The sequence below is a fragment of the Nematolebias whitei genome, chromosome 15, assembly GCF_014905685.2.
Source record: "Nematolebias whitei isolate Nwh7 chromosome 15, NemWhi1, whole genome shotgun sequence".
Taxonomy (NCBI): domain Eukaryota; kingdom Metazoa; phylum Chordata; class Actinopteri; order Cyprinodontiformes; family Rivulidae; genus Nematolebias; species Nematolebias whitei.
The window spans coordinates 38,203,848-38,223,054 of NC_056512.1; the positions used below are offsets into that span (position 1 = coordinate 38,203,848).

The following is a 19,207-nucleotide window of genomic DNA, read 5'->3' on the forward strand; positions in this document are numbered from 1 at the left end:
AGAGCCTTCGGAACATCTCTGCAGAGCCTTCGGAACATCTCTGCAGAACCTTCGGAACATCTCTGCAGAGCCTTCAGAACATCTCTGTAGAGCCTTTGGAACATCTCTGCAGTTCTTGTGTTAAAGTCTTAGACTGGAACATAACGTGAAGAGTTCTGGGTTCTGTTGGGTTCTTACGGGCAGTGCAGGATCTCGGTCCACCTCTGCAGTTTCAGGACGTCTTCCACCAGCTCAGGGTACCGACTCAGATCCTGGACAGCACATATGTACAGCTCCTGTAGACAGACACACAACACGTCAGCACACTGTAAACAAACTCAGCTGATCAACAAACAAACAAACAAGCAGGAGCAGCCAATCAAATTCACTTCCTGTCCGCACAGCTTTAGTCTGTCAGAGGACAGGAAGTCCAGGTTCTGCTGGTTCTGGACCCATGGAAGATGGGACACATTGAGTAAAGCGTAAAAATGAGCTAAATGTCTTTAAAATAAAACATAAATGTAAAACTCTAAATAAAAACATAAAATCACCTTAGGGAAGCTGTTGCTGCGCTCGCCCTCCTCCTGCAGCAGCTCTCTGTACGTATCCAGGTACCTGAATGCCACATTCAGCACCGCCTGCTTCCTCTCCGCAGAGCTCATCTCCGTCTCCCCGTCCCTCTCTCCTCCCCTCCTCCTCTCCGCCGCTGCCTCCCCCTCCCCGCCTCCCCCCTCTCCCTCCTGTGTGAATCTGGAGAATTTCGAGTTAAGGAAATGAGGACACGTTCAGAGTCCGACTGCGGTCACATCCTCCTTCCTGCTGCTGATGTTGTTGCCACGACAAGAAAACAAACAAACAAACAAACAAACAAACGAGCAGTGTCTTCATGAAACAGAACAGCAGCAGCCATAATGACCCACATTACACAACGACAACACAGACACACACAGCCTAACTGATTCCTGCGCTCTGATTGGCTGGATTAAGGTGGATCTGTCCTGTCTGTGAGGAAGAAGTGCTGAGATTTTGAACTACAGTTCCCATGATGCCTCTTGTTTTTCATCATTAAGCTCAGCAGAATTCTCCATCAGCAGCTGAGTGTGGAACCATGTGGACCGGTCCGAACCTGAAGGGCATCCATCCATGCATGCATCCATGCATCCATGCATCCATCCATCCATCCATCCATCCATCCATCCATCCATCCATCAATTAATCAATCAATCCATCCATCCATCCATCCATCCATCCATCCATCCATTAATCAATTAATCAATCCATCCATCAATCAGTTAATCATCTATCCATCCATCCATCCATCCATCCATCAATCAATCAACCAACCGATAAACCGATCAATCCATCCATCCATTCATCAGTCAGTCAATCATCTATCCATCCATCCATACATACATCCATCCTCTTTATCATGTTCTTCTTTTTCAGCTGAGTTCTTTAGGGTTCAGGAGCACGCCTTGTGTGGATGTTTCCAGATGTGGTTCTGTTCTTTGATACCTCCTGCAGGTTCTGGAACCAAAATCAGTGTCTCAGTCCTCAGAGGGAACTGGGTCTGGAGTCAGTTCCTGATTGAACTTTGAGTTTAGGTAGTGCTTGTTTTTCTTAGTTCATATCGTAGATCTTATTAATGTTTTTCTTTACAATTTATACTTTTGTTGGATGTAACTGGGACCCTGTGTACACAATTTCGTTCCACCACATGTACCACATGTGATGTGAATGACAGTAAAGAAACTTTAAACCTTAATATGAAAAATAAACACAACTTGAACTAGATGAATGTAACCAGGTGGAGTCAGGTCCTCTGGACGAGTTCTTCTTCTTGAAACGTTTCGTCTTTCATCCGAAGGACTTCTTCAGTCTGAGGAGCTGCAACAAACTCAATCTTATAAATAGCACCTTCTCATAGTGGATCAACCAGTTTGTTGTTGACATCCAGAACTAGCTGTTCACATGATCAAGGAGGACCATCAGCCTAACAATGGATCGTTAGTGCCCTGATGGCTGTTTGCTATTCACAGAGGGCCGAGTGACACTAGCAATAACAGCATTGTAAGAGGGGGACAGTTGGACATGGAGGCTCCGCCCCGTTTAATGATCAGATTCAAATTTATTTATAGAGCACATTTAAAACAGAAACTGTTACCAAAGTGCTTAACAAAAATATCACAACATCAAATAAAAAGTATCAAGATATATTTACAGCACATGGAATAACTCAGTAACTCAGGAGCCAGGCAGAAGGAGAAATCCTACACAAGACAGGCTCCAGAGCAATGTGGAGATCCTAACTGGGCCTTCCTGAAAGAAGAAACCCGAACAGGACTCCAGTCAGCCATCAGGTGAAAAAGAGGAATCCAGACCCTGACCAGTTGTCATTCCGTATGTTGCAGGAGTTTCAGAGAAACTGAGACGTTTATTTTCTAAACATGACGTCCCAGTGGCTTTCAGGAGTGAAGGAGGCCATCTTTGTGAAAAGAAACCGTCCATCATTAAACAGGGGCGGAGCCTATGTGTTCTACTGTCCCCCTCTTATAATGCTGTTATTGTTAGTATCACTCAGCCCTCTGTGAATAGCAAGCATCCATCAGAGCAATAATGACCAATTACTAGGATGATGGTCCTCCTTGATCATGTGAACAGCTAGTTCTGGATGTCAACAACAAACTGGCTGATCCACTATGAGAAGGTGCTATTTATAAGACTGAGTTTGTTGCAGCTCCTCAGACTGAAGAAATCCTTTGGATAAAAGATGAAACGTTTCAAGAAGAAGAATCCGTCCAGAGGACCTGACTCCACCTTATTAGATGGTGGATGATGATGATGATGATGAAGGTCAGAAAGTTTCTTCTGAAGTTGATTTTAGTCAAAACATTTTCACAGAAAGTTGAAAATTTTTACTTTAAAGTTTTTTTTTTATTGTCAGCTGCTGTTTGAATGAAGTGAAAAGTTATTTCTGTTTCTCTGAAGAACAAACAGAACCAGAACCAGAACATTAGGCCTGAGCAGCAGAGTCTGCCTGCAGGCAAAGATCAGGGAAAACACAACGCTGCGCTCCACCACTGACACAAACACACCTGACGTCTGAAACCTGCCCGTCTCACTTGCACACGCACTCTGGAATGTACATGAGCGTGCACGTCTGCCCGTCACATGCACTCAACAGTGTACCTGAGCATGCACGGTGCCGTGCACAGTGCCGCGAGCGCTTATTATCAGGCTGATTATGTGTTTGAGTGGGTGAAGGATACTGCTGCAGCAGGACCTGCTGGAGCCTGTCGGCCGTCAGGAAGATGGGATGTGTCAACATGAAGTCATCCAGCAGCGTTTCTGCACAAAAACACACAGAGCTTCAATGTACAGACTGTCCCTGAACGCACCACCACAACTGAACAGACCGGCTGTGTTCAGAAAACTCTTTCCCACAAACTCACATTCATTGAACAACACAAACAGACACGATTAAAGATTTTAGAGGACCTCTTTAACCAGAACCTGCGAGCATAACTGAGGGATTAAAAAAGATAAATAAATTAAATAAATTAAATAAGAATAAATAAATAAAATAATTAAATTAAATTAAAAATAAGTCAATAAAATAAACGTATAAATCAGCCTTGAGCTGAAAGATAACTGGATTTTTTATTTACACAAGCTAAAGGAGGATTGTTCTGTCTCCAGCCTGGAACACAATCCTGTTCCTGCGAGCAGAACCGAACCGGGCCACAGAGTTTCTGTGTTTCAGAGGAGGACACAGAGATCCACTCGGTGCTGATTACATGTTTGGAGCAGAACCGGTGACACGCAGCAGAGAGGCGACAACGACGAGCTGTAATTTAAGATGCTGCGGCCACATTTACTAAAATATCCTGCTCTGTGTATGTGTGCGTGAGCCATGCTGCAGTGGGCGTGTCCAGCCTGGGCCCGCCTCTCTGCAGGCGGTTACCATGGAGACACCACGTTGCCGACAGTGAGAAGATAAAGAGGGAAGTGTGAGAGAAGAAGAAGCAGAGGAGGAGGATCAAAGTGTTTGTGGTTCAGATCCGATTGCCTCGCTGTTGTCCTGGGTCAGAGGTTCTGTTCTGGTCCGATCATCAGCGCGGTGAAAGTCAAAGGTCAAAAACAAACTAAATCTGTAATTAAGAGGAAATTTAAGTTTTTTTTTTCATTTCAGTAAAAACAACAACTCTAAAATCAGAACCAGAACTAAATGGGTCTTCTGGATACCTCTGACGTTGAATGTAAATAAAAACAAAATGCAATGATTTGTAAATCTCATAAACTCGTATTTTATTCACAACTGAACACAGCAAGAGCACCTGCCTCTCTGATGGTATGGAGGTGCATTAGAGTATCTGGCACCAATAGCTCCTGAGTCCTGACCCAAACTGGAAGTCCAGTCCAGCAGAAATAACCGGTTTAATTTCTGTGTTAGAATGAAGGCAGCAGAATCACAGGTCCAGTTTTCACAGAGTTGTCTTCAGAGCGAACCCCTGAGACGGACACCTGAGAGGTCAAAAGGTCAGACACCTCCACATGGACTCAGCAGAACCTCCAGAACCATCTATACGAACAGTAACTGCTTTACAGCAGGAGGAAACATCAAAGGAGAAACATGAGAGTTCTGTACTGGATCGGACCCATCTGGACCAGACAGAACCATCCACTCAGAGACAGTGCTCTGTCTCATTAGAACCGAGCTGTGGTGCAAACCTCAGAACCTACAGAACCCAGAACCTGAGTTCTGCAGCAGAAAGAGTTCAACGTGACGAAGAACGTGGGAGGAAGAGGAGGAGGAGCAGAACCAGCTGAATCCAAACGGGACCAACAAGAACCGACGCCAACTGTGAGAACGACTGTGAGAGTGTGAGAATAAAACGGAACATCGAGCTGCTGACGGACCAGAACAAAACATGTCCGCAAGAACGGACTGAAACTGGTCAGAACCAAATCAGGTCCGATCAAATTAACCACAAACCTTTTCACAGAGGAAGCAGAAAAAAAGAGCAAACCAGTGGCTAAAAGTAGCTAAACAAATGTTTAAAGTAGCAAAACAGCTGAAAAATGGCCATAACTGTAGCTAAAAGCTCAAAGTAGCCAAAGGCTAAAAATAGCCGAATGGATGTTAAAACTTAACTCAGTAAAATAGTAGCTAAATGATAAAAGTAGCAAAACAGTAGCTAAAAGCTACATGTAGGGACCATGGATACAGAACTGTAGATGTTTTGGACCAGCCACCAGGGAGCACAAGCCAGTGTGCCTCTGGTTCGAAGCCCAGGTAACTGGTGAGGGTTGTGTCAGGAAGGGCATCCGATGTAAAACACTTTGACCAAAACTATAATGCAAGTTCATCAAAGTGAAACCATACCGGATCGGATGAGGCCCGGGTTAACAACGACCGCCACCATTGCTGTTGACAAACAGGGTGCCGGCAGAAATGGTGCTACCGTTAGTCGAAGACCACGAGGAGGGAAACGTGTCAGGAGACACAGGGAGAAGAGGAAAGTCAAGAATGTAAGACTGAATGCCCCCACATACTTGGGCGTACTGTGTACACAGTGGAATAGTGAAGTGCAGGAAGCTATTCAAAGAAAGAGGTTAGCCAAGAAGATATATGACAGTGAGATGACTGAAGAGAAGAGAGGAATATAAGGCGATGAGAAGTAGAGCAAAGAGGGAGGTAGCTAAAGCAAAGCAGAAGGCGTCTGATGAGTTGTATAGAGGGCTGGACACTAAAGAGGGTGAGAAGGACTTGTACCGATTGGCAAGACAGAGGGATCAGGCTGGAAAGGATGTGCAGCAAGTTAGGCTTGTTAAAGATAGGACTCGTAATGTTCTAACAAGTGAGGAGAGTGTGACGTGAAGATGGAAGGAGTACTTTGAGGAGCTAATGAATGAAGAGAATGAAAGAGAAAGAAGAGTAGAGGTCATAGAAACTGTGGATCAGGAAGTGGGAAAGATTAGTGAGGGTGAAGTCTGGAAGGCTCTGAAAGAATGAAGAAGGGGAAGGCAGTAGAACCTGATGACATACCAATGGAGGTTTGGAAATGTCTTGGAGAGATGGCAATGAGGTTTTTGACTCAAATATTCAGCAGCATATTTGAGGGTGAGAAAATGCCTGAGGAATGGAGAAGAAGTGTGCTGGTGGCCATTTTGTAAGAACAAGGGTGATGTACAGAGTTGTAGCAACTAATCAAGTTATCAAGGACTCAAGTTGATGAGCCACACAATGAAGATCTGGGAGAGAGTTGTGGAAGCGAGACTTAGACGAGAGGTGACTATTTGTGAGCAGCAGTACGGTTTCATGTCAAGAAATAGCACCACAGATGCCATCTTTGCTTTGAGGATGCTGATGGAGAAGTACAGAGAGGGTCAGAAAGAACTCCATTGTGTCTTTGTGGATTTAGAAAAAGCATATGACAGGAGGACAGTAGGACATGTATGAGGACAGCAGGACCGTGATGAGATGTGCTGTAGGAGTGACAGATAGCTTCAAGGTGGAGGTGGGAGTGCATCTAGGATCGGCTCTGAGCCTATTCTTGTTTGCTCTGGTGATGGACCAACTAACAGATGAGGTCAGGCAGGAATCCCCGTGGATGTTGATGTTTGCAGATGACACTGTGATTTGTGGTGAGAACAGGGAACAGGTGGAAGAGAACTTTGTTGAGGTAGAGGAATGCACTTGAAAGAAGAGGAATGAAAGTCAGCCGTAGTAAGACAGAGTACATGTGTGTGAATGAGAGGGAGGAGGTGGAACGGTGAGGCTACAAGGAGCAGAGGTCACAAAGGTGCAGGACTTCAAGTTCTTGGGGTCCACTGTCCAGGAAAATGAGGAGTGTAGTAAAGAGGTGAAGAAGAAAGTCCAGCTAGGATGGAGTTGATGGAGAAAAGTTTCAGGAGTGATTTGCGACAAAAGGGTGTCAGCAAAGGTCAAAGGAAAAGTTTACAAGACTGTGGTGAGACCAGCTATGTTGTATGGTCTGGAGACAGAGACATGGACAAAAAGACAAGAGACAGAACTGGAAGTGGCAGAAATGAAGATGTTGAGGTTCTCCTTTGGAGTGATAAGGATGGATAAGATTAGGAATGGGATCATCAGAGGTACAGCACAGGTTGAACAACTGGGAGATAAAGTTAGAGGACACACTGAGATGGTTTGGACATGTCCAGAGGAGGGACAGTGGTTTGGACATGTCCAGAGGAGGGACAGTGGGTATATTGGTAGAAGGATGTTAGAAATGCTGCTGCCAGGAAAAAGAAAAGAGGAGATATATGGATGCAGTTAGAGAGAAAATGGAGGTAGTTGGAGTGAGGACAGAGGACACAGAGGACAGTGTGAGATGGAGGAGGAAGACTCACTGTGGAGACCCCTGAAGAGTGAAAAGCCAAAAGAAGAAGAAGAAGAAGAAGAAAAAAAAAAGGTTTTGGAGCAGTGGTCTTGGATCCTGGTCCTGGAGGACCACTGTCCTGCAAGTTTTAGATGTTTAGTGGGTTCTGCAGAACATGAAGATCCGCTGAAGAACATCAAAACAGCTAAAACCTTCAGGATGGTGGTCCTCCAGGACCAAGACTGGACATCTTTGATTTAGACCATCTTCTCCCACCCAGCAGAATGTAGGACTTCAGTCCTCCTTCAAACCTGAATGGGACCAAAATCTGGTCTCCTCGGGTCCTGGGTGTTTACAGAGTGATGAAAAGGAGGAGAAGCTTCAGAGGAAACCTTTGATGTTTCCTTTGTTCCACAGAGGATGTATCTAAACAGACAGGATGGCATTAGCTTCAATACGGCTCACTTCCTGTCCTGCCATCAGACCAGTTGATTATAACCTGTGTGATGTTTGTGCTTCAGTGCCTCTTTCCTGCGAGGTTCTGCAGGGCTTGATTCTTGGACACCTTCTGTTTTCACTGTATCTGCTCCCTTTGGGGTCTAACCTGAGTAAACATGGTCTTTAGTTTCACTGCTGATGATTGTCAGATTTATCTGCCCTTAAAACCCAATAGTTCTTACTCCATTCAGTCTCTGGTAAAATGTCTTGATGACATTAAGGCATGGATGGCTTCAAATTTTTTAAGCTTCAACGATCAGAAAACTGAAGTCACTGTGTTTAGCCCTAGCTCTGTAAACCTGGACTCTCTTCAGCCATATCTTGAGCAGTCTGTTATAAATCTCAGGATGGTTTTAGACTCTGACTTTAAGTTTAATAAACAGATTAACTCTGTTTTACAAAAGAGCTTATTCCAGTTAAGGCATATAGCTAAGATTAAGTCAGTGTTGATCAGATCTGACCTATAGTGAAGACACCGTGGATAAACCACGGAACCGGCCTGAGCAGGTTACATATGACCCTACAAGGACCTGTAGATAAGGGGTTGAGAATCTCACTGTCATCAGAACCACTCTGCCAATAGGACCATGCTGCTGTAGATTTAATTCTTTTTCCACTTTTGGCACCTTGTTTCTGTATTTTTGTTGTATGCGTTGGTATTTGTTGTTGGTGTTGTTTTGACGAGTCCAGACGGTTCTTCTCGTCCTCAACATTTCATTGCACTTTGACCTTGTGATGATTTTGCATATGACAAACCAAACCTGAACCTTTCCTGTTTGAACAGCTCAACTTTGTTTCTTTGGAGAGAAGTTGGACATTTTCCTGCATGACGCTTTATATTTCTGCCTCCCCCCACCTCCTCGTCTCTTTCTCCCTCCCCCCCCACCTCCTCTCCAAACGTCTGGCGGAGCTGGTTGCTATGTGAACAGGTGCTAAAGAGCCTCTCATGTCTCCTCACAGGGAACATGTATGTTCATGAGGATCAGACAGACCTGCTGCATCGAGAGATAGAGACAGCTCTGACAGGTCGAAGGAGACGAGGAGGAGGATGGGGACGAGGAGGAGGAGGAGGAGGTGGTAAAGGCATCCAGAGACAAACGAGTGGGCACATTTCTTTTTCTCTGAAGCAAAACTTCCTCCCACACGCAGATCTCACTTTCTTTGTTTCCGTTTGTTGGTCCTCCAGCGAGCGCCGGAGACTAAAATCCTCTCACCCAACAAATGGAGGAAAGACCGTTCTGATCCAGAACCGGTCCAGTTTCCATCAGATCCATAAAGTTTACAACACGAACAGCACGAGCACAGATCTGCTGCGTGGGATTAAAAATAAAAAGGTTTTAATACCTCAGATCTCAAACAGACGAATCCATTCGGACCGTCGTGTTCTGGATCTGGACTGGACCGCTGCAGTACCTTGGTTCTTGGCCCTGTTAGACCTGGTGTGGTCCTGTTGGACAGATGGACTTACATCTGACTTCAGAACCCTTTGGTCTCCAGAGGAGACCAAAGTCAGTCCACTCAGTGACTGACAGGAGCAGAACCATCAGCTGGGAGGAGCCGTTTGCTCCAGTGCATTCTGGGTAAACACCTGTCCTCTGGTCTGGTTCTGATCCAGAAATCTTGTGGTTCCTTCAGATGAAACTTTACAAATCTAAGTCAAGCTGCCATGTTGTTTTTAGAGAGAGAAGCCCTGACCTTTGACCTTTGGCCTGCTGACAGAGTCACCGCACGGTCTGGCCTTCAGGGTGAATCAGCATACTCTCTGTAGAACGGTGCACTCTAAACGATCTTTGACCCTTTTCAGGTTGATAGGCAGCAACAGCTGCTTCTCTGAGGACAATGCTGATGTCTTTCCACCTAGACATTGTGTTAACACACACCTGTGGGGGTCTGGATCAGCAGAGACCCTGCACCTGGCTGTTCCTGGACCTCTGAGGTCACATGGACGAAGCGAGGCTGGAACCAGTCTGTCTCTGGATCTGCAGGTTTTGTTTGTTAAACATAAAACAGAGTGATACATCGTCTGCTGCTCCGAGGTCAGAGGACCCGATCTGACGGCAACGGACTGTTTAAAACTTTAAAACACACACACAACCGTTATTTATGTTTAGCTCCACGACATGGCTCCGCCTCCCCTGAACACACCTGCACACTTGAACATGCCTGCTGTGCGTGCGTCTCTGTGTGTGTGTCAGGTTGTCTCCGTGGTTACAGCAGAGCAGCTGTCACTCATGGGTCTCATTATGGGATGGGAGATGGGTGTTGTTATGGAAATGCAGCCTTCAGGTCTGACAGGAAGTGATGTTCACAGGTAGTCTCACCTGCAGCAGCTTGATTTAAACGATCAAAACGTTCCAGGAAGGAGCCAATCAGAGGGAGTCATGTCACTGATGAGGGGGCGTGTCTTAATCACACACACACACACCTGAGAGGATCGACTTTGTGTTCAGATTAACAGAAACAGGAAGTGACATAATCTGTCCCAAATTAAACCTGCATAACCTCACATGTGGTCCACAGCTGGTTCTGGTCCACAGTTAGTTCTGGTCCAGAGTCATTCCACCTGCAGGTGTGTCTGTGAGCCCCGCCCACCTACAGCAGGTAGAACCCGACAGGTGAGAACTCTTCATGACATCAAACCTGTTTTCAAACCGTCCAAATGACCCGGTTCAGAGTTCCGAGGGCGCAAAACGGGTTCTGGTCTAAAATAAAACCTGGATCTGGATCAGGCTGACTGAGTGGATCAATTCTGAGCCACGCAGAACCAGAACAGAACCAGGAGTCCATCTGACACCAGAACAGAACCATAAAAACCCTTTAAAGGATGTCTCCAGTCCAGGTCAAGACCTCCTGACCCATAACTGTTGAGCCAGACCTCATGTCTTCCTGTAATGATCTGGACTTTGTTCCACCGGTGGTTCTGTACCATCGGGTCTCTGAACTTCCTGCTCTTTGACCTCCGTCTGACAGAAAAACATCAAAGATCTTAAAAAATATATTTATTTAAAATAAAACCGAGTGTCGTCAGTCAGTCTGTGACTCGCTTCTCTTTGGATCAGAACCGCAGCATCACTCTGACCCGACCAGCCAGGTCACGTACCAAACGTCGTCCAGCTGACCCAGAACCATCTGACTCAGAACCACCTGACCCAGTTCTGGCTTCCACTAAGAAACCGAAATGTCTCCTTCCAGAGGATCCGATATAATCAACTTTAAACAGTGAAAATCTTCTTTATGTTTAAATTGTTTTGTTCTTATATTTATAAAACATAAATGAATAAATATTAAACATCTAAATATTTTAATTTGTTTAAAGTACTTTAATAAAACATTTAAGTAATTTGTAATATCTTAAACCTTTTAAATTATAATAAAATACCATTTAAGAAATAATTTACTAAATTTATTACAGATATAATATATTTACATAAATTATAATAATATAATAAATGGTTTTGTTAAAAAAATAGTAAAATATGTATTTATAAACTTTTAAAATAGATTTTATTTCACATCTTTAATGACACGAAGTTTAAAATCCATCAGAGAAACTACGGTCGGTTCTGATTGTGAATTCTTAACAACAAATCAAATGTTTCAGTGGAAACAGAACCAAACAGAACCAAACAGAACCAAACAGAACCAAACAGAACGGTTTCTGAACAGAACCGGGCTTCATCAGAACCAGATGAACCAACAAACAGCCGGAGGATCAGAAAGTGTCAGAGTTCCTTTTAAACGGTGAGAAGATTTTAAAATATTAACGAGAGAAACATCAGACGTTTTTTAGAAACATACAAACACACACACACACACACACACACACACACACAAATGCAGAGAGGCTCAGAGCAGGAACACGAATGCATCACCAGCCTCTTCAGCTCAGATACACAAACTGAGTCTCTGAGAGGAGATTATATAACACACACGCGCACGCGTGCGCGCGCACGAACACAGGCTCAGCTGCAGTCTGTGTGATCTGACGTGTAAAATGAAAATGTTTCTGCAGGACTGAATCTGGATCTAAAACCTGAACTAAAACATCAAACAGAATCTCTTCCTTCCGGGGTCAAGGTCAAAGTTCAGAGGTCAGCCCCTCCTCATCCTCAGAAGGCAGAGCTTCAGCTCTCAGTCCTGAACCTGTTTACAGAGGTGATCCAGAAATAAGGAAGTTCATCCCGAGTTTAGGACAACTGACAAAAAAACTTGATTATATCACCACGGCAACCAACTCTGAAGAAAACCTGACTGTAAACAACAACTGACCTGATTGTAAACAACAAACAACTGACCCCTGTCTGTAAACAACAACAAATTTGTAAACAACAACAACAACCAAACTGTCTGTAAACATCCATCCAGCCATCCATCCTCTTCCTCACCTCCTTAGGGACTGAACTTCTCACCCTGTCTCTAAGGGAGAGTCCAGCTACCCTGCAGAGGAAACTCATTTCAACCTCCTGTATCTACGATCTCCTTCTTTCAGTCTCTACCCAGAGTTCATGACCAGAGGTGAGGGTAGGAACGTAGACCAACCAGTGAACAGCGAGCTTTGCCTTACAGCTCAGCTCTTTCTTCACCACAACGGACCGGCTCAGAGTCCACAATACTGCAGATGCTGCACCAATTCGTCGGCCAATCTTACGCTCCATTCTTCCCTCACTCATGAACAAAACCTGGAGATACTTGAACTCCTCCACTTGAAGCAGAACCTCACCCTCGACCTGAAGAGAGCAATCCTCTCTTTTCCGGTTGAGGACAAATGACCTCAGATTAGGAGGTGCTGATTCTCGTCCCAGCTGCTTCACACTCGGCTGCGAACTGCTCCAGTGAGAGCTGAAGATCACGGCACGATGACGCCAACAGGACCACATCATCTGCAAAGCACAGAGACTGAAGCCTGAGGCCACTGAACTGGACTCCCTCTACCTCCTGGCTGCACCGAGAAATTCTGTCCATAAAAGTTAAGAACAGAATCTGTGACAACGAGCAGCCCTGGTGGAGCCCAACTCCCACCCTGAAGGGTCCGACTTACTACTGGGAATGTGAACCAAACTATTGCACCGCTTGTATAGGGACTGAACAGCCCGTAACAACAGGCCCCCAATCCCATACTCACGGAGCACCCCCCACAGTGTACCCTGAGGAACACGGTCAGATGCCTTCTCAAAGTCAACAAAACACATGTAGACTGGATGGGCAAACTCCCATGACCCCTCGAGGACCTTAGTGAGGATAAAGAGCTGGTCCAGTGTTCCACGGCCAGAACGGAACCAACATTGTTCCTCCTGGATCTGAGGTTCGACCAACGATCGGAGACTCTTCTCCAGTACCCCTGAATAGACCTTACAGGGAGGCTAAGGAGAGTGATGCCCCTGTAATTTGAGCACACCCTCTGGTCCCCCTAAATAACAACCCATCTGTAAACAACAACAACCTTCCTATGCCTTCACATCAATGTGAAGAAGACAAAGGAGATGGTCATGGACTTCAGAAATAGCAAATACAACTATCCACCATGAGGAGGATTTGCTGTGGAAGTGGTCTCCAGCTACAAGTACTTGGGGGTGCACCTGAATGACAACCTCAGCTGGAGCAACAACACCACCAGCCTGATCAAGAAAGCTCATCAGAGACTCTACTTCCTCAGGTGGCTGAGACGAGCTGGTCTGGGAAGCTCAGTCCTCACCTCCTTCTCCAGGTGTGCAGTGGAGAGCATCCTGTGCTCCAGCATCAACATGTGGCATGGAGGCTGCACAGCTGCAGAAAGAAAAGTTTTGCAGAGAGTGGTGAAGGCTGCACAGAAGTCTGTTGGAGTCAGCCTCCCCACCATCACAGACATCTACACCGCCAGATGCAGAAAGAGGGCCACCATGAAGGACCTCACTCACCCAGCATACACACTTTTTGCCCCGCTCCCCTCAGGCAGGAGGTCAAGGAGCATTAAGTGTAGAACCACTAGACTGAGGAACAGCTTCTACCCTGAGGCTGTGTAGACTCATGAATCTCTAATCAGGATAATCTATGTGGGAAAAAAATCACTGTAATGCCACTTGATTGTTGATATGTGCTGCTGATTATCCATGCTGCTGATCTCTTGCCTTTAAGCTGCTGTATTCATACCCATCTGCTCACAACAGACTCATGTTCAGGCTGCTGTTTAATACACTGTATTATTTTACATTATTAGTGTTTATCTTAGATCTTTGTATACCATCCAACCATCATCTTTACCCACTTCTTTCCTTTCGGGTCACGAGGGTCGCTGGTGCCCATGTCCAGCAATCACAGTGCGAGAGGCAGGGGACATCCTGGACATGTCTCCAGTCCATCACAGGGACACACAGACAAACAAGACAACCATTCACTCTCACCTAGGGACAATTTAGTTACCAGTCAGTTTAACATGCATGTTTTTGGTCTGTGGGAGAAAACCCAAGTATCTGGAGAGAACCCACGCAGCACGGAGAGAACATGCAAACTCCACACAGAAAGCTCCCAGGCTGGGATTTGAACTAGCAACCTTCTCGCTGAGAGGTGGCAGCTCTGCCTACTGCGCCACTGTGCCGTTTCTTTTTACACTTTATATTTTTGCCATCTTTAGGTGTAACTGGGACTTTGAGTAAACAATGTTGTTCCACCTCGTGCATCACGTGATGAGAATGACAATAAAAAACTTTGAACCCGTCTGTAAACAACAACAACCAACCTGTCTGTAAACAACAGTTGAGTTGGCTCCTCCCCCTCAGGTAAGGCTCACCTGTGCAGTGTCCGAGGCGTTTTCCAGCCACGCAGTCGAGCACGGCGAGCGTCAGGTTGTCGGGAGTGTCAGGATGAAGAGGTGTCCCTCCTCCTCCTCCGGAGCTGCTGGTGTCGTTGATCAGGCTGGCCTCGGAGCTCTGCTCGTCGCTCGACAGAGACGGACTGCGCACGTCTCCTCCTCCAGAACCAGAACCAGAACCAGAGCCGTTAGCGCTGCTGGGCGCAGAGACCGGACCGGTGGCTGAGGGCCAGGAGGGGGGGTCCTCACTGTCCGGGCTGTGGGGGTAAAGGTCATAAAGGTCAACGTTCTGCTCTGAAGTTCTTCCTCCTGAACAATCAGAAGGTTCTGATTTAAGATTTTAATTTTTATTCAGCTTGTTCAAATTTTAAACAGGAAGTTATAAAAAATTAATCTTAACAAAATAAAAGTCTAAAAACATGTTTCTGGATTCAATTGCAGATTAAAGATGAAACTTTCAAACATTTAAACACCAAGGTCCTCCCAGGGGTTTTCCCAGGGGTCCACCCAGGGGTCCTCCCAGGGGGTCTCCCCCCCCCCCCCCGGGGTTTCCAGGCTGGGCCCCCACTCCTCCAGGCCGGCCCTGTGGCCCGGGTCCAGGACTCACCTAAAGACCTCTCGCGCATGCCCGCTCTCAGGTGAGGTCTCCCTGAAGAACGGGACGACCCGGGACAGACTGGCCCTCCTCCGGGACGCCCCGGTCCCCCCAGCGGACTTGTCCGCCACCCCGCCGAACCCTCCGGCCCGGGTCAGGGCCGTGGTCTGCTTCTTCAGGAACTTCTCCAGAGGTTTCATCCCGGCCGGCATGGTGGGTCTCCGGGCTTCAGGTGGGGGGTGGTGGTTCCGAGGTGCTCAGGGAGGCAGCTGGGTCCTACATCATCCGAACCCTGAGGGTCGGGCTGGGCAGGTGTGAGCGGACCCTACGGGTTCTGTTCTAGATTAGCGGTCCGGGTCTAACCGGTCCAGGTCTAACCGGTCCGGGTCTAACCCATGTGTGGAGGCGGTGCAGAGTCCGTCTCGGCTCTTGGAGCTCCTTCGGTCCAGAATCTGCTACAATCCGTCCGGAACCGGGCCGCTCCTCCCCCGGTTGCTCTCTGACTGCAGGAACACCGAGCTCCGGCTCCGAACCGAGTCTCCGGATCCTCAGGGTCCGAACTCCCGATCCGAGGAACCGAGGACGTGAAGACTAAAGACAGCCGAGCCTCCCTGGTTCTGGTGATCCGGGCTGCAGCTCCAGGTCCGGCTGGTCGACGGTTCTTCCTCCCGAACAGTCCTGGCTCACCTGAGGAGGAGCCGTCCTGCTGCGTTTGGGTGCAGTCGGTTTTCTTAGCCTCCGCTGTGTCTGCGGGTCTTGTTCGGATCCCGGGTTCGGTTCGGATGCTGCGGAGGTTCCGACGGTCCGTCAGCCCCTCGGTACCCTCCTCCCACCTTTCTGTGGGATAAGAAGTGATGGGGAGCGTGCGCGCGCCCGCCCCCTCTGCGCGGTTGTGGTGCAGTTTCCGACGCACAGTTCGGGCGCGCGCGCTCGCGTCCCCGCGTTCAGTGCGTAAAAAAAAAAAAACTGACGACTCTTGATGATCCTGAAGGAACATGCAGACTGGATCCAGCAGCACACAACTGACCCGGTACAGGACTGTGGGCCAGAACCTGACCCTGAACCAGCTGGAACAGAACATCTGAACATCTCCTCCAGGACGAGCAGATCCTTGAGCTTGAGACCTCCTGAGACCTGAACAACCTGAGACCTCCTGCGACCTGAACCACCTAAGACCTCCTGAGACCTGAACCACCTAAGACCTCCTGAGTCCTGAACCATCATCTGAGACTTCCTGGATCACCTGAGAGCTCCTGGATCACATGAGACCTGAACCATCTGAGACCCCCATGATCAACTGAGACCAGTAGAGAACGACCCTCACTCTGTCAGAAGAACCCTGATCCAGTCCAGACCTGACCCTGTTCAGTCTAGCTATAGCTGAATATTAATGAGGATGTCTGACAGCTGACTGGCTGTTTATTTTAGGCTCCGCCCCCTTCAGCTCATTGAGACTGAAGGGGCGGTCTTAATCAAAGGTTTGTGAGAAATCAATCTGATTTGGACTCAAGCTGTTCAGAAAAAAGAGAAAACAAATTTAAAACCGAATTTAAAACGGTTTTAAAATAAACGTTTTAATAAAAAATAAAAGATTCTGCTGAGATGAGAGTTCTGCGATGGAGTTAAACTCAAAGCTGCTCCTCAGATAACTTTATATTTGAAAGTTTCTGTTCAGTGTCCTGAGACGACTTCTGTTGTGATGCGGTTTATAAAGAAACTGAACTGAATCAAACGTCGGCTCCTTCAGTCCTCCAGAATCTCTGGGTGGTTCTGGACTAACAGAACCGTCTATGAAGAACCCACCTCATAAAGACCAGGACCTGAAGCAGGTGTGGGCAATACATGGCTCGAGGGCCTAAAGTGGCCCTTGGACGCTCACCATCCGGCCCCCAAAACTTCCTAGTTGAAAGGAAAACAATGAGGAACTCTGGACGGTTCTTCTTTGTCGTTTATTTATTCATTTAGCCTTTATCCAGAAGAGTTCTTCAGTCTTCAATAGAACCATCCATGTGAATTATTGAGCAGACGTTGGGACGAAAAGTTTTAAAAAAGAAAAGCTGCAGTTTATCAGTTTGAACAAAACATTTTGGACAAATGGATGAAGAGCTTTAAATTGTTTTCAGAACTAGGTTGAACCTTGAAGACTCCAAACAGCAAACACACATGTATAAATAAATATATACATTTTTATATTTAAATTACACATTTAGGCTAAAATAGTCACTAGAGCCAGTTTACAGAAAAAAAATCTTATTTTCCTGAAGAGCACTGAGGTGACGTATTTTTATCAAACGTGAACTATGCTACAAAAAAAAGCTCAAGCAATTCTAGATTATTTGTCAAAGTCCTCAAGCGACGTCAGGAGGTTCAAAGGATGCCTTCAAAGGTTCTAAGAACCCCCAGACATCTACAGCAAAGTTTCATGGGCCTAGAGACCCACGAAGTTCCACTAGACGCCATCAAAGATCTTGAAGCGACCACCAGACCATGAGGTCCTGAAGAAACCCCTAGAGGTCCACGAGACAGGTGGTCATAATGTAGTGGCTGATTAGCACCTGTACAAACTGCAGAATTTCAGTTTATCCCAACAGTTTTTAGTTTAATAAAAAAGGAGCAAAAAACATCTGTAGAACCTGTTAGTGACCAGAGTCACGTGAGCTCATGATGTCATCATGATGACATCATCCAGATCATTAATCACTCAGATTCAGTCAGAAGAAAAAACACTTTAATTTGTCAAACGTTTCATAAAGTTCAACAAAAACCAAATCATGAAGGAGAAACAAACATTAAAACTCAAATGGATTTCTGCAGAACAACGTGTTCGTCTCCTCGGTTCTGGTCCAAACATTTAACACGTTAAGAAAAAACAAACAAACAAACAAACAAACAAACAAACAAACGTCTGCCACCACAGATTAAAATGAATCAAATGAAAAACGTTCCGGTCCACATGAATCCATGACAACAGTCCAGGTCCAGCTGATCCGGTTCTGGTTCTGTTCGAGCGCTTATTTACATGTTTATATTTTTATTTACACCAACACTTAACCCTCCATCCAGCAGCTCCTGGTGGTTCTGGTCGTCTGTTGATCAATAAACTTTAAAGTAAAACGTTTTAATCTGAGGAGGAATTATAATTTAAACAGATTAATAATTTTGAACCAATCAGAAGAGCCGCTGAGGATGAAGCGCGATGATGAGGAGCATGTTTTGTCCTGATTCATTAACCGTGTTGTGACGTGCAACCGTTTGGTTCTGTTGGACCTTCACTCCTTCCACAGCAGCTGCAAGTTCGACCCGCGGAGCGGCTCTCCAGAACCGCAGGTCCGTCTTCAGATCGGCGCCGCCGCTCAGAGACGATCCAAGAGGTGACCGCAGAGCTCCAGTGTCGACACAGTCTGAATCCAGCAGCGGCACCGTGGTCTGTCTTGCCCCGCCCCCTCTTCGGTACCATTGGTGGTCTCTGATTTGGACCACAGCTCCTCACCGACCCTCCCACCCTGCTCCTACAGACAGATCAGATTAACCAGATTAATTTAGCAGGTTTACTCAAGTTTAGTGTCAGGATGCAGAGAACAGATTAGAGTCAGATTATAACCAGAATAAATCCAGTTTAGAGCTAGACTATAGAATGAATGACACCCAGCACAGCCCCATCATACCACACCTATAATCTGAATATTCATTCATTATTTATTTATACAGGTTAATCCCATTGAGCCTCGGGGACTCATTTTCAAGAGTGACCTGATTTTAACAGAGTGATGACAACAATAGACAATCATATATAGAATCATAATAGATTACAGTCCACCTATAATCTGAATATAGATTACAGTCCACCTATAATCTGAATATAGATTACGGTCCAACTATAATCTGAATATAGATTACGGTCCAACTATAATCTGAATAAATTACAGTCCACCTATAATCTGAATATAGATTACAGTCCACCTATAATCTGAATATAAATTACAGTCCACCTATAATCTGAATATA

The 19,207-nt window shown here is 46.1% G+C and overlaps 2 protein-coding genes across 2 annotated transcripts in view; both read right to left on the minus strand.

The window, feature by feature from the left end:
• Positions 1–16,034, minus strand: part of rapgefl1 (Rap guanine nucleotide exchange factor (GEF)-like 1) — a 23,744-nt gene extending 7,710 nt beyond the window's left edge. Inside the window, exons 1-5 of the mRNA XM_037688649.1 lie at positions 15,215–16,034; positions 14,587–14,864; positions 3,249–3,327; positions 531–729; positions 178–275 (exon numbers count right to left, since the gene is read on the minus strand). Coding sequence (XP_037544577.1) covers positions 178–275; positions 531–729; positions 3,249–3,327; positions 14,587–14,864; positions 15,215–15,414 — 854 coding nt within the window. The 5' untranslated portion in view covers positions 15,415–16,034. The remainder of the gene's footprint in view (positions 1–177; positions 276–530; positions 730–3,248; positions 3,328–14,586; positions 14,865–15,214) is intronic.
• A 1,902-nt stretch (positions 16,035–17,936) lies between these two features.
• The window catches only part of casc3 (casc3 exon junction complex subunit), a 10,162-nt gene continuing 8,891 nt past the window's right edge, over positions 17,937–19,207 (minus strand). Inside the window, exon 12 of the mRNA XM_037688650.1 lies at positions 17,937–18,711. The gene's annotated coding sequence lies outside the window, so the exon portion shown is untranslated. The remainder of the gene's footprint in view (positions 18,712–19,207) is intronic.